The sequence below is a fragment of the Cupressus sempervirens genome, chromosome 8 (genome assembly GCF_028749045.1).
Source record: "Cupressus sempervirens isolate cs-2001-9-10 chromosome 8, ASM2874904v1, whole genome shotgun sequence".
NCBI lineage: Eukaryota > Viridiplantae > Streptophyta > Pinopsida > Cupressales > Cupressaceae > Cupressus > Cupressus sempervirens.
Window position 1 is genome coordinate 110,668,582 of NC_143125.1, and position 15,580 is coordinate 110,684,161.

At 34.4% G+C, this 15,580-nt stretch overlaps 1 protein-coding gene across 1 annotated transcript in view; it reads right to left on the reverse strand.

The window, feature by feature from the left end:
- Positions 1–15,580, reverse strand: part of NUA (nuclear pore anchor) — a 158,605-nt gene that overhangs the window by 110,370 nt on the left and 32,655 nt on the right. Inside the window, exons 10-16 of the mRNA XM_089796895.1 lie at positions 6,658–6,778; positions 6,489–6,581; positions 5,885–5,933; positions 5,417–5,520; positions 5,260–5,328; positions 5,006–5,131; positions 4,757–4,861 (exon numbers count right to left, since the gene is read on the reverse strand). Coding sequence (XP_089653021.1) covers positions 4,757–4,861; positions 5,006–5,131; positions 5,260–5,328; positions 5,417–5,520; positions 5,885–5,933; positions 6,489–6,581; positions 6,658–6,778 — 667 coding nt within the window. The remainder of the gene's footprint in view (positions 1–4,756; positions 4,862–5,005; positions 5,132–5,259; positions 5,329–5,416; positions 5,521–5,884; positions 5,934–6,488; positions 6,582–6,657; positions 6,779–15,580) is intronic.

Consider the following 15,580-nt stretch of genomic DNA (forward strand, 5'->3'; position numbering starts at 1 on the left):
CAGCTATCCTTGTCATCGTCGAGTTAACTGACGATTTATTTGTTGGTGTTTATTCTCATTCTTGATCCATATAATTTGTAATTGTTGTTTTGATTCATGTTGAGACTCTTGGTGTAATGTTCGTCTCTTCAGGTCTTCACTTATGGGTTCTATTCTGGCAACAATTTTACTTTCAGATATTGAATGAACATTATTATCATTTGATGTATGGCATGCGAATGATATTGTAAGCAAGCAGAAGATTACAAGGAAATATATCTGAAAGTGTTTCCAGTCTGGTTCATGTATTTTATTAGAGCATGTTTTGTGTCGTGAATTCTCAGTTTATATAGCAGAGCAATTTGTGACTGTGTATCAAGTATTTCAGATTCAATCTGCTGTGTGATCGGGTATTATATATTCAGTCTCCTGTGTGATATATATTCAGACTCCTGTATATCAGGTGTTACATATTCAATCTTGTGCGTTATTGCTACTTAATGACCCTTGCTCCTTTCCAAAATCTGAGTACATGAATTGCTTGTATTTCTGGAGTTTTCTCAAAAGCAGAGGTCTGATTGACTTGTCTTACCCATTTATTTCCTTTCCTTCTTTATGACATTTATAGTGGTGCCTTTAACCCCACTATGTAAGTGGCTATATATATATATATATATATATAGAGAGAGAGAGAGAGAGAGGTTGTTGAGCACAATGGATGTGCCTATTCGTTAATGTAGCTCATTGTTTTAACTAAGTAAAATAGTTTATTACAGTTCATTATTAATTTATACTTGCCATTCTATAATCAATGTTATTAGTTTTATAAGTTATTTAATATCTTTGTTATTTTGTATTTTTGAATCATGATTGTTAATAACTATTAAATTTTATTAACTTGTTATTACCATAATCAGATTAATTTGATTGGCATTAAAATATTCATTTAGTAATGTTGATATTGAGATAAATGATAATACATATTATTAAATTTAATAAGCATCAAAGTTCCTGCCAACTGTGCAATGCATTCAAGTATTCAAAAATGTATAGGGCTTTGTGATTTGGGTGGGGAAAATTGTGAGCGCTTAGATTGTCGACCTATACAGGGGGCTTCTTAGAATATTTTTATTTACACAAATCGTACATGCACTATTATTGAAATGATTCTCGCATTGCTGTCCTATAGAAGGGGTTTCTTAGAAGAAAAAAAATTTACACAAGTCGTACATGCACTATTATCAAAATTAACTGTGATAATTTTGCATAGCAAATGTGTAAATCTGTTAAACTTGCTTTGAGCAAGTCCTTAAAGAGCCATTTTAATGTTGAAATAAGTAACATATCAATAGTAGCATCATTAATTTGAAATATTTTTAATAATTAAAAAATCAATAAATTCTAAAAATAAAAATGGGAAAACACTATTTAATCTAGAATTCACAACATCCATATTTGTTTTTAAACTCATTGATTATTATTAACATAATTTATTTTTCATTAGTTATAAAAATAGTCAAGTTAAATAATATGTCAATAAATATTATTTATTAACTTTATTATATTTAATTCTAATATTGTAAAAAATACGTAAGTCAAAACAATATTTTCAAAAAAAAATCTAATTATCCCAATTGTAAAAAGATAAAGTTCTTATTAATGAATGACATAAAATTGTCATTAATGAACTGAAATCTTTTGTTATGTTGCGGACAAATCTAATTAACATATGGTAGTTGTAAAAGGATAAAGTTATTATTAATGAATGATATAGAGTGTCACTAATGGCATGAAATGGCATATATTTTGTATTTTTTGTTGAGGTAAATTGATTTTTATCCCTACCAAAATTAGCACAGGCCAATAAGATTACTGAAAAATGTGAATTATAAAATCTCAAAAAATAAAGAAAAGATGTAAAAATTTGAAAGTCTATTTAACTCTTTAAATTCTATTATTTGATTGGTCAATTTAATTGGAAAAGTGAGTTGGATGGATGCAATAGTATCCAGCCTTTGGCAGGATCTAATAATGGAGAGGTCTTTTCATTTGAGTAGATACTAAATTGTCATGGTAGTTTATATCCTATAGTCATTATCTATTATTTATTATTATTAGGGTTCATGACATATATGCAGTTTGTTTCTCTTACATCTCTATGTTATGGGTGCATTAGTCTTTTCATTTGAGTTGATACTAAATTGTCATGTTAGTTTATATCCTATAGTCATTATCTATTATATATTATTATTAGGGTTCATAACATACATGCAGTTTGTTTCTCTTGCATCTCTATGGTATGGCAGCATTCAACTTAGCAAGTGCTATGATCATCATATGAATGTCAGTATGCATTTATTGTTCAATATTGTTAAAAGAGATTATTGTTTTGGTCCATATCTGGTGTGCGTGCTGACATCTTTTTCAAGGAAAATTAGACTACAAAGAGATAAGTATTTTATAATTATAAATCTGAATATCAATCATGAATTTTTGTTATATCACTGGGAATAGTGTATGCTTTCAGCATTGATCTCTATATTTCTCTTCATAATAGGTTGATTCTATGAATTATTATTAATCTCTCTTGATTGTAGGATGGATTGAGAAGCAATGGGATGATGAAACATTACATGCAACGTCATGCAGACTGTAGAAATGAACATGGGAACGCTGCTTGTAGTCATGGGACTGACTTAATGATACAAATCTTCATTAAAGAGGAAGATCATATACAAATTGTTATTATGATTAGTTTCTTTGAAGAGGAAGAAATGATATTCAGAAGGAGACTATCAAGCTGCAGAAATCAGATTTAGAGGGAGCTGGCGACAAAGGGAGAATGCCCAATTCTTGGCTAGCTTGTGTGGCAGTGTGACTACTAAAGCTCCCTATTTAGTGAACTTGGAATCAGCTCTCTTATTGTGATAGTTAAAGCAGTGAGAATGTTATTCTTGTTGAGAGGGAGTCTCGCTTTAAAGAGAATCTCAGCCTTTCTTATACATGTTGTTAAAGAGTTCTTTGTGAAGGAGAAGTTCGAGTGAAATCTCTTGGTTCTATCTTCTACAAGTAGGCGTAATGGAAATGCATTCTTCTCTAGAAGAAGTCTGAGGTGAAACCGAGTAGGTATTGTGGGTCCACCTTCTACGAGTAGGCATGGTGGAAACGCGTCTCTAGAAGAAGTCTGAGGTAAAAGCCCTTGTTCCAACTTCTACAAGAAGGTATGGTGGATCCACCCTCTGCGAGTAGGCATGGTGGAAGTCATGTGTGTGACTCCATAACTTCAATCTTATGCTTTTATGGTTCACCCTCTAGAAGTAGATATGGTGAATAGTATTATGCTGAGATGACAATGTTTTATTGAGGAAATTTGTGGTGAGAAATTGTTAATGACATTTTTTATGTCAGCTATGTGTGACTGCCATACTAAAGATCTCTCTTGCTAAGGCAGACTGTTGAAGATTATAGCTACGATGGATATACCTCTGATATTACTAGAGAAGAAATTTATGATGATATTTCTATATAACCAAGTCGGCATGACGTAGCACTCAAGGTGTGCTAGGTGTCTCATCCTAAATATCTAACATTTTATTATACAAAGAGACATGTGACATGCATAGGGACATGCATTTGGAAATATGAAGAGGCTTGCATTTGGAAAATGAAGAGATATTTAGTTATGATATGAAGAGTCTCTCAATTCAATATATAGTGTGATAAGCATTGCATTCAGTTGAAAGCATTGTACTCAAACTTCTTTTATTTAATGACCGATATTTTGGTGTGGATCGATTTTTCCCCTCTAGTTGGAGGGTTTTCCCAAGATAAATTGTTGTGTATTATTGTTCTTCATTTCGGTTATCGCTGTTTCTCTTTATTTCTAAGCAAAGCATTAACATTATTATGTGACTAACAAAAGCTAAAAATAAACTGGACCAGTAGTTTCCATTTTTTGCATTAAAATTCACAAGATTTGTGGCAGAAAATTTTCATATCAAATTCCAACGAGGTAATACTGCAAAGACATCTAATAATGAGGCATGAGATCTGTGCATACATTATTTTTTTCTTAATTAACTGACAATATGTTAAATTGTATGGGCTGTTGTATCATGTTTGCAAAATATAATAGCATTTCCCTACTAGTCTCTATTTGCCATTTTCAGGTAATTCTGGCATAAAAATTTTGTATAACATGATAATGTTTTCCATTGTCAATAAAGTTAATGTTTAGTAATTGAAAATATAGTCACCTTTAAGGACCGCCATATCAGGTTTTCATTATAATGGTAATCTTTGCTTCTACCACATGAATTCCAATGCATTGAGAAGTTATTTTTTATATTTTTTAGAATTTTAGGGTTATAGTGTCTTACAAGTAGGATATCCTTTTTAGAATTATAGCTATTTACATAAATATGCCATCTACAAGCACCTGTATTTCACATTTTTTTATTTAAGTGGCAAGGCGGTACACATCCCCATCTCCAGTTCCACTTAAAGTCCCCATCTCCTAGCAACTCTGTTTTTTGAGTTAATAAATGTCATGGGCAAGTAAAACAATTAATTCTTTTCTATGAATTTACCCATGCATTAGGGCTTCTTTACCCTAAAAATGAATATGGTACAAAACACCTCTGTGATTTAAAAATATTAATTCCACTTTCCTCTTAAGCCATTAATTTTATAACAGCAGTGATTTGCTAACTACAGAAACCGAATTCAGCAATGATTCGTAAGTGCATCAAAACGATAAACAGGGTAAAAATTCTACCTTAAGCTCTTGTTCCCTCTGTTCAACCTGCTGGGTAAGAGTTCGGACCAGGCTACGAAGTTGAGAGTTTTGTTCCACCATTCCATGAATATCCTTGAATGTCAACTGATTATAGCAAAAAATAAATTGTCATATCCTACACATCCAGTGATATCCAGCTACAATTACAACCCTTTGATTCTTAATAAAATATATCAAGAGACTGCTCTACTAGAAAGTCAATTATTTTACGACCCTATTTGAAATCACCTTGTCCACAGATGTTCCATCAGATGCCAGAGCTGTAGTGTTGATGATAGTATCCTCACTAGAAATGCCTTCACCAACTCTATATCTTAGCTGAATGTCTCTGCACTCTTTTAAAAGCAATGTAACCTACATCCATAGCAAACAGGAAATTCAACTTAGCATGTTCTGTCAAAATTATCTTGCAATTGGCAATATCATGGTATATTTTGTTTTAAAAAAAACAATTTTATAAAAAAACATCTGTAAAATTTTACCTGTGTTTGAAGATCTCGGACATCCTTTAGGGCAATACCATAATCACGCTCTCTCTTCCGCAAATCAACCTACACAATTTCTTCTTCTATAAGAAAGGGTGACTTCTATCTCTAAAGTGCCCTACAGAAGAACTGAAAGATTAGAGTTTCCATGTACCTTCAAATCCCGTATTGTGTTCTCTAAGCTTGCTTGATCAGACATTGACTGTTGTAACTTCTCCTCCATTATAGCATATGCCTCAATCATCCTAGTGTGTTCAGCTGTACAAATACAATGATATTAACCAGTTGCAAAGTCTTCACATGTGATACTTGTGTTGGCTCTATAGTGTTTCTGTGGTCCATAACAGTGACATTGGAAACACTTTGGGATACAAGTGTGTGAGTTAATTGCATCAACATTTTGGATCATACTGCATGATCTATCTTTATTCTCTTCGTTCTGATGATGGAAAACAGAGTATGACCCAAAATACTGATGCAGAAAACTCACATGTATGTGCCAACCATGTTTATACCGATCAAATAAGCGAATTTAAAGTTAATTAAAAATCATTTATAAGTGGGAAAGGAATATTAATATATTTGTGGTGTAAATGTCAATTACAACGTAAAGCTCATATACCTCTTTCGTCCAAAATAAATTCAGCCTTCTCTTCTATCTCCCGTAAAACCTGAAAGAAGGATTTATCATTCAACAGTCGCAATATTGTATCAGATTTTAAATATAGCTAAAGTCAAAATTATCTTAATTTCACTTTGCTCTAAATTGTGATTTTTGTGTACTTCAACTAGTGAACATTGTACCATCCCTGCCAGATACAAATATTATGGAAAATTTAATCCTGAGGAAAATGCGATCTTATATACCAATGTTTCTCATTTCCGATTATGATTTGCTAGAATTTTTCCTATAAAAACCTTGGGGAATAGATGTGCTGCAAACAATACCTATTTCTAGAACACAATAGTTATTTCAAATTTCATCTCAAAGTTGTGCATACATTTCTCCTATAAACTTCAGATAACAACATCTGTGATCAATATACAGCCCATATTGACTCTACAAATTAACATCCTGGAGAATTTATTGATGCAACAATTTATTAAGTGAAATACCAATTATCAGTATATTGGTAAAGTATCTACATCATAATACATGAAATGCTTTAAACCTAATGAACAAAAAAACAAAATGCAAGTGTCAACTGATTTTCCAACTAAAATACCCGCTCTAAAACAGCTTGCGACTCTTCACGCCCTTGCCTCTCATGCCGCCATGCATCAATAGCCTCTTGATACTTAATGTATATTTTGGCTAGCTGCAACAGTAGGCATAAAGATTAATTCCTTGACTAAGATATTGAACTCCCCTGAACAAATGAAGATGATACTCACACTCCAGCCATCTCTAAGTAAGGAAGATGCTAATGCTGTTCCTGATACTCCTGGTGGAATCCTTGGTACAACAATCCCGTCACCATGTAGTTCCAAAGCAGGGTCCGGATCATTCCTCAGACTGTAGAAATTGAAACAGGAACTAAATTTTAGATCCCATTATCTAAAAATCTAGACAAACATAACTTAAAGAACCTTTTAAATGTCGCCATCAAAGACTAGGCTATATGACAACATCATATAAGAAATTAATCAATCTTAACAGACTTCAACCTAGATCGGCTTTAGTTTGTCATAGTCTGAGGATTTATAAATTATCAGAAAAAAAGTAAAATTATGCATTATCAACTTTCATATCATGAAATGTCTTGGCCATTAAGTGCTCTTAGAAGTTATTAGACTTATGTCTTTTCCATCTATTTCCAATTGAGAAGATTTCAAATTTCTAACTAAATAACAGTATTAACTATACTCGATATAACAAACAAGACATGGATAGACAATGATGGAATATATTGAAGATTTTAGCTGCAATTGAGATCTTTATCTCTGATTGGACCGTAATGTAACCTTCAGCTAAAAGAGACATTTGTGAGAGTTTTGAAGTTAATGTTGTGTCATTAATCATGCGAAGAGGCATGCGTATGGATATATGATTGAATATTTGAAAAATATGAAGGGACTTATTTTTGAGATTAAAAGAGACCTTTTTATGAAAGATGAAGAGTCTTATGCAACCTATTTATGTGGTTGCTTTATTACAAAGTAATTTGTGATATATTTGCTTGTAAAATTACAATGATCAATAAATCAATATATACAAATAAATAGACAATGTTTCCTTAGCAAACGATCGTAAAGAATAGACACATTCTATTCTAGCTATTAGTTAACAAACAACTAACTCAATATTAGAAACATTCTAATATTTACAATAGTTTAGAAATAGATAACCATTAAATAATAATAGATACTAATAGAAACTATCTATTATCATAATACCCTCCCTTAATGGTTAACCTATCAACGACACTAATTTGACAAACTTATCACGACCAAAAAGCTTGGTGAGAATGTCTGCAATATAATCCATTATAGGAACATGCTTGGTTCGTTCATGGAAGACTAGAATCCATACTAATTTGATAACACCTTCGTTATCAACAAACAAATTGGTCGGTCCTGCTGGTGACATCTGCATATCCCCAAGAATCCGACGACGCCAAACAACTTCAAAACCTACCTTAATTGTCCCTCTATAGTCAGCCTCTATGGAGGAGAGAGAAACTACCTACCCCTTCTTACTTGTCCATGTGACGGCACTGAATCCCAAATTGAACACATCCAAAAATTGACTTTTTATTGTCAACAAAACCTACCCAATCTGAATTTGTGAACCCACTGAGTCTAGGATTAGAACTCCAAGAGTAAAGAAGTCCATAATTTGTAGTGCTCTTCACATAATGAAGCACACGCTTGGCTTTCATCCAATGATCAGCCTTAGTTGTTGTCATAAAACGTGCGATGTAGCTGATTGCAAAGCTGATATCAAGTCTAGTAGTAGAAAGGTAAATGAGGCTGCCTACTAGTTGTCTGTATATAGTATTATCAACTGAAGGATGATTAGGCTTGGCTAATAACTTTAGACCTTTCTCCATGGGTGTGGATGCAAGCTTGCAATCCTGCATACAGAATTTGTCTAACAAAGCCCTAACATATTTGGACTGAGAAATGAAGATACCAGATAAGATAAGAAGATTGTTGCCAAACCTCAACACCTAGGCAATAATGCATGAGCTCAGATCAGTCAAATCAAAGACTCACATAAACTCTGTTTGATTCCTTGAATCAAAGATGCCAAACTGTCTGTGATGATCAAATCATCCACAAAAATGACCAGAAGAATGATGTCACTCTTAGTAGTCTCGATGTACAAATTTGAATCTGAAAAACTCTTCTAGAAGCCTTGATCATTGAGGTGCTTATCAATTTTCATGTGCCATGCCCTAGGGGCCTGCTTCAAGCCATAGATAGCTTTCACTAACCTAAGAACCTGATGTTCTTTACCAACAACCTTGAAATCAAAAGGCTGCGTCATGTAGACCTCATCTTGTAGGTCACCATTCAGGAAAGCACTCTTGACGTCCATCTAATAGACCTTCCAACCAAACTATGTTGTCATGGCTAGAACTAATCTAATAGTGCACATCTTTGTTATAGGAGCAAAGCTCTCCTCATTATCATGCCCTGACACTAAGAAAAGCCCTTTGCAACTAAAAGAGCTTTGTACTTATATTTTATTTTGTAAACCCATTTGCAACCAATGGGTTTCTTCCCTACTAGAGAGTCAAAAAGTGCCCAATTGTGATTCTTCAACAGGCTTTGGTGTTCTGATTGCATGGCCTGTACCCACTCTGGAATTCCTTCAGCCTCTGAGTATGCTTGAGGTTCAAACACACTGTGAATGTTGGCCATAAGAGAAAAATTAATTTATTTTGTAGGTTTGCTCTTTTTCCGAGCAGTTCTCCCATCAATGAGCTCATCATCTCGAAGATCAAAAAGTGTCTTAACCCACCACTTAGACCAAAGAGGAGAAGGACCAACATTAGCATCAGGAGATGCTCTATGATCAGGTCCCACATCAGAAGAATCTGAATCAAACTCAGGTGAAGCATCTACAAATCAAGGTGATCTTGTAAGAGAAGCTGGAGGTGTCTGTACAAGAATCACTGGTAGAATTGGAGCTGCAAGAACTGTTGGAGCTCTCCCATCAGGTGGACCTCATAGAAGCTAAACTCCCAAATCATGAGCCTTCATAGGCTGATCTATTGGATTAGGAACAAGAGAATGAAGCATGCATGGTCCTCGTTTCTCATCAAAGACTATAGCACGACTGTACAGGAGATTAGATGTCTCAATCTCAATCAAGCGATAGGCTTTGTGAGGACTATTGTATCCAACAAGCATGAGCTTTTGACTCTTGGCATCCAACTTGGTGCGTGACGCATCAGGGATCCAAACATGGGCAAAACCTTCAAGTGACTAATTTTGGGTTTGCGATCTGACCAAGCCTCTTCCAGAATCTTACCTTTGACCGCCACAGTGGGTGACCGGTTCGAAAGATAGATTGCAGTGTTAATTGTTTCTTCCCAAAACTTCTTCGAAACATGTTTGTGTTCGTGTGTATTTAGCCATCTCGGTGAATGTTATGTTTCGGCATTCAACTATACTATTTTGTTGTGTTGTGTGAGGTGTGGTTAACTAGCGCTTGATGCCATGAGTATCACAAAAGCTAGAGAATTCAATAGAACAAAATTCCTCACCATTATCTATCCTAAGAGCAATAATAGATTTCCAAGACTCTTTATCAACTAGAGGCTTAAACTTCTAAAATACAATAAACACATCTTTTTAAGAAAATACACCCACATCTTTCTACTGAAATCATCAACAAACAACACAAAATACCTTGACCCAAGAACGGAAGGAGAAGCCATAAGACCGCATATATCGACATGAACAAGCTAAAGTACCTAAGAAGCACGCTATGAATCACCATAGGAAAAGGTGTGTGATGTTACTTCCCAACATAACATGCATCACAAACTTTGAGCTCAGTTTGAATCTCTGGCAAACGAAGGACAAGCTCTTCCCGAGCAAGCTGAGAGAGATAATGCACATTAAGTGCCTATATCGTTGATGCCAAAGTGAGCTAACAGAAGACCATTCTATGGAGGTGGAACTGGAACTACCACCGAACTGTTGAATCCACTGATCTTGCCAAAGCAGAAGTGTGCAAAGATCTGTGAACTTCAGATCAATACCAGTAGAAGTGATGTTAAGAGGCGATAAATGCTTGTAGAACTTGGGTAAACTTTTGAGAGTTATCCTCAATCTTATTTCGGTGTTCCTAGAGCAGTTTTTGCCCATCCATGACAATAGAAAACAGAGAGTTCTTGAGAAACAAAAAGTTTCCGCTTTTGCCTAAAGTCTCATGTGGTTTCTTGAGATACTCCCATATCTCGAAAGTTGTCTTCCTGGATGGAATTTGAGGGAGTTGATCATCAGCTACTAATAATTTGACAAGTAGCACTACCTCTCGATTATTCTAAGCCCATGTATCTTGATCAATACTAGTTGTAGTTAGACGTTGAGTAGCACCTAGAATAATCTAATTCGTATTCCGATATTCAAAGATTGATAACATCCCCTACTTCCACGTGTCGTAATTCTGACAATTAAATTTCTGATTTATCTCAAGCAAAATATTAGTCAAAGATGTCACAGCATATTTTTCAGTGGAAAAAGTGAAAATCTGTGTAGGTGCGTACTTCGAGGCAAAATTTTGGAAGACCCAAAAAAAATGAAGACATACCTAGAAGAGAGCTCGAAAAATTCAAAAGGAATATGCTATCAGATTCTAGATCCCCTGGCTCGAGAATCAAGGCAACGGAAGAAAAAAGAACCCAGTTGAGCTCGTGAAAAACCTACTAAAAACTATTAAAAAAATTGGATCTGATACAAAAAATAGGGTTTCGAAAATAAATGGCCTATGCTGAAAAAATCTCCAAAATAATGGCGAATTTGCAAAAAAACGCAGTTATTGGGCACAGATTAACAATAGAGGTTGGCAAGAAACCCTAGATGCTTGTAAGAGAGTGGAAAACAACCATGCAGAGGGTCCAAATTTGAGAAAAGAAGTAGTCACAATTTTCTAGAAAAAATTGGGTTTCTTGGTTGAGGAATGGCATCAAATAGATACATGTTTTGCCGAAGAAAGCCCACGAAATGGCCACATGTTTGAAAACCAAACAGAAGACGCACAAACCAGGTAGAGAAACAAACCTGTGTGACACAATAACATGATATTTTAGCAAAAAAAAAAAGTGCAATTTAACCAGATGGGAGCAGTAAAAAAATTCGCATGAATACAAACAGTAGTTGCAAGAAAAATGTTCGTAAGTTGTAGATAAACCCTAGTTCGAAGCAGATATTACAAGGAAAATAATTTCAAAAAGTACTGCTCTAATAATTTCGAACAAGAAATTATAATATTTTTTGGAAAAAATCTTAGAGTATTTTGATACCATATTACAAAGTAGTTGGTAAAATATTTGCTTCTTATTAAAAGTAGACAATAGCTCAATATATGCAAATGAATAGGTGATGTTTCCTTAAGTAACGATCGTAAAGAATATAAACATTATATTCTAACTATCAATTAATGAACAACTAACTAAATATTAGAAATATTCTAATATTTACAATAGATTACAAATAGATAACCATTAGATAATAATAGAAGCTATCTATTATTTTAATATGCTTGGTATAGTGTAAATGAATCAAACACAAGCATAGTGCTTGAACATTTTCATTATCATTAAAAGATATATTTTGTTGGTGTGGTTGGGTTTTTCCCTTCAAGTGGAAGGGTTTTCCCAAGATAAATCATTTGTGCATTTTATTTAATTTTTCCTTATGTTGTGCTATGTTTATTTCTCAACTAAAACTTTAACATGGTATCAAAGTCAGGTTAGATAGATAACAGCATTTGGCATTTGGCATTGAAGAAAGAGCTTCAATCAAGGGATCGAAACTTGTCCTTATACAAAGTTTCATTTGTGATTGTTCCTGAGACATTTATTTATTGACTCTTTGGAATGTTATTTGAAACCTTGTGTTAATGCCACCTAGTTCATGCATTCATTCATCCATTCACCTGGTTCATTCATTCATTAATCCATTCACCTAGTTCATCCATTCATTCTTCTTGTTATGTTATAGATAGGCTCTTTGGCGATGCTCATTTGGAGGGGATGATGATATTCGGGCAGATATTTTTTCCTTGCCCATTTTGTTATGAAGTCTTTGTCATCACATTGCTGTCAAGGACGAACATTGTCAAAGTATGTGGCTGCATCGTGTAAATTTACGAAGATCATTCTGATCTTATCATGAGAAGTACATATACAGTGCAGATTGCTTTTCAAGTATCAGTGGCAATGATCACTGTAGCATTTGTGAATATTCTAATACAAATTGCAATCAAAGGATTTCCTCGGGGGTAGCTCTACTTTTTTCAGTGAAATATTATTTCTTTGTCTTTGTCGTTTTCATGTGCAATTATTCCTCTTTATGAGTTTCTGGCTACTCTAGTCATCGTCTATTCCTTCCAAATCTTTGGTCATTTCATAATGCCATCGGGACTTCTTTTGCATCTCCACATATTCTTCTTTTATTGTCGTCATCAACTCCTCTTCATTATTATCCAGTGTTTTTACCCGATTCTTGGCATATGTCGTCTTTTGGTATTCTCCAATTGGCTTCTATGATGCTTTGGACTCTTGAGCGGTCTTTGATGTTCATTGGATGAAATCTTAAGGCGTATGATATACATGAGATAATTCTCAGATTCGCCTTCTATCAGAGACATCAGAAAGGAAAGACAAATGTTTGTGATGTTTTGTTTCATGGAGCTGACAATTATTGCTTCGGTCTTGTCACCGGTTGATATTCTTTGTCTTGCAATCAACTGCCAACCTTTCACCGTTTTTTATTCTTTCAATGAACTGTTTTTGCGAGAATCACTATGAAGTCATACTGAGTTGTATAGCCTCTTTATAGTTTTTTTATCAGAAGTATTCAAGTTTTATTATTTCTGCCAAGTCATTCCTTTTGTCGGTTCTTGAGTGACGTGTTTGGCAAATTTTATACGGGTTACTATGCAACATAACAGTATCGACTCTTGTTTTTTCCTCTCCTTTCTTACAAGTGTTCATGTTTCATCAGAAAAGAGTATGGTTGAGAAGGCAATGTATTATTGTTATTCTATTCATTCAAGTCAATACATGTTTTCGCTCTCTTTCGGGGAAGATAGAAACTCATGCCATATTATATCTATGCAGCATTATGTTCAAATACGACTTCTTCAGCTTTGATTTATTCAGATATCAGCGGTGCTCAATAAAAATATTGCCTGGAGTTATTGGGTCTCCTTCAGATATTTGAGTGGTAGTTCATTTTTGTGTGAGTGGAATCTCTATGTCGTGTATGTTCGAACATCAGATTGTTATAAAGTTCATTTTCTAGTTATATTAATCTTTCTTATCAATCTTATTAAAAGAAAATTACTATATTACATGGTGGGTTGAGATCTTATTGCTATTGCTGCTGGGAATGATCATCGTGAAATCAAGATGTGATTCTTTAATTGTGGATTTGTGCAGTAGATTTTAACTCATGTGAAGGCACTCTATGTCCATTCTTTTAATGTATAAGATGTGATTATTAACCTCTGTCTGCAATAGAGATTTGCATATTTTCATGTCAGTCCCTGCTTGAGTTAAACATTGGTCAGCGGAATAGGGATTCTCAGGGCTTTGTTTCATGAAGTTTCAGAACCTGCAAGCAGTCTGGAGGGTCGAACTTGGGCCAGTGGAGGATTAAATGCCGAGTGTCCTTCCATCCAGGCGGACTACAGTACACATGGATGTACAGATTTAGAAGACGTCAGTTATTCTTCGTTTCTGCAAACCATTCTTATGCCTCAAATATGAGAAGGTGAAATGGCTCTATTATTCTTGTGCCATATAGTCTATGTGGAGGACCTTGCCTTTGGTGTCAGCGTTCATTAGCATGAAGCAGCAATTTCATGATCCACCTCCTTGGTGTCCTCACTTTCAGCCTTGTTTTCTTTTTCTAATTTCTGTCCTTGATGTTGTTCAACTGAACGTACAGTGACAGGAAGGCGATTGTCTATTGTTTGCTCGCATGGGGATCTTAAGATTCCTGAAAACTTGTTCGTGGACAAGCAGGAGCCTGGTATAGGTTCCTTTCTTTCTTTGGCAGCGGGGCTCCTCAGCCACTCGTTGTCAGCCATGTCTAAGATATGCGGGACTCTGTGTTGGCATATTGTCGCAAATGCATTTTGTTGGCATTGTTGTTTTTCTAGGATCGGTTGCTGATGTAATAGCACTGCCATTATATTTGGTATGTGTGTTTCAAATGTAACATCCTCTTAGATATATATATAAAGAATAGGCCATGAATAGACATGTCCCTTCATAGGACATGTCTATTCATTAATCAAATTATTTATATAATAAAAAATTTAATCACATATATATATATATATATATATATATATATATAATACTATTTTTTCTCATATAACAATAACCTTATATCTTAAATATAAAGAACACATATATAATAGGTTTATCCGACTGAAGTTATCAAACATCAACACTCCCTCTTAGCTTAGAAGGATAAACACATAAGAATAAATATTACTTCAATGTAATATTACAAATAACAAATTCAGGGATATCTCATATGATATCTTAGAAGATATCCACCATTTGATATCGCATTTGATATTATGAGTATTGGTCTTCTAGAATATCAACAGATGATATTCACCAAGTACTCAAAAGGTTTTGATATCACATCTGATATCATGAGTATTGGTCTCCCAGAATATTAATGATATTCACCAAGTACTCAAAATAAGGTTTGATATCACGTCTAATATCAAGAGTATTGCCCTCCCAGAATATCAATGATATTCACCAAATACTCAAAATAAGGTTTGATATGACATCTGGTATCAAGACTATTGGCCTCCCAGAATATCAATGATATTCACCAAATACATATTGGCCTTCCAGAATGTTGAGTGCAAGACATTCACCATATACCTATGTTCCACGGAGTTTCCGGGACGGGGACGTTTTAGGGGACGGGGACGTGTTTCCGGTACGGGTACAGGTCGAAGCCAAAATTTAGGGGACGGGACATCAGGGGACGGCGATTAAAAACATAGGGGATTTTTTTTAATATAGAGACAAAATTCAAATATGTATATCATAACATTGATAAACCATTCACCATAGACATTTTAGAAGATAAATACATGGAA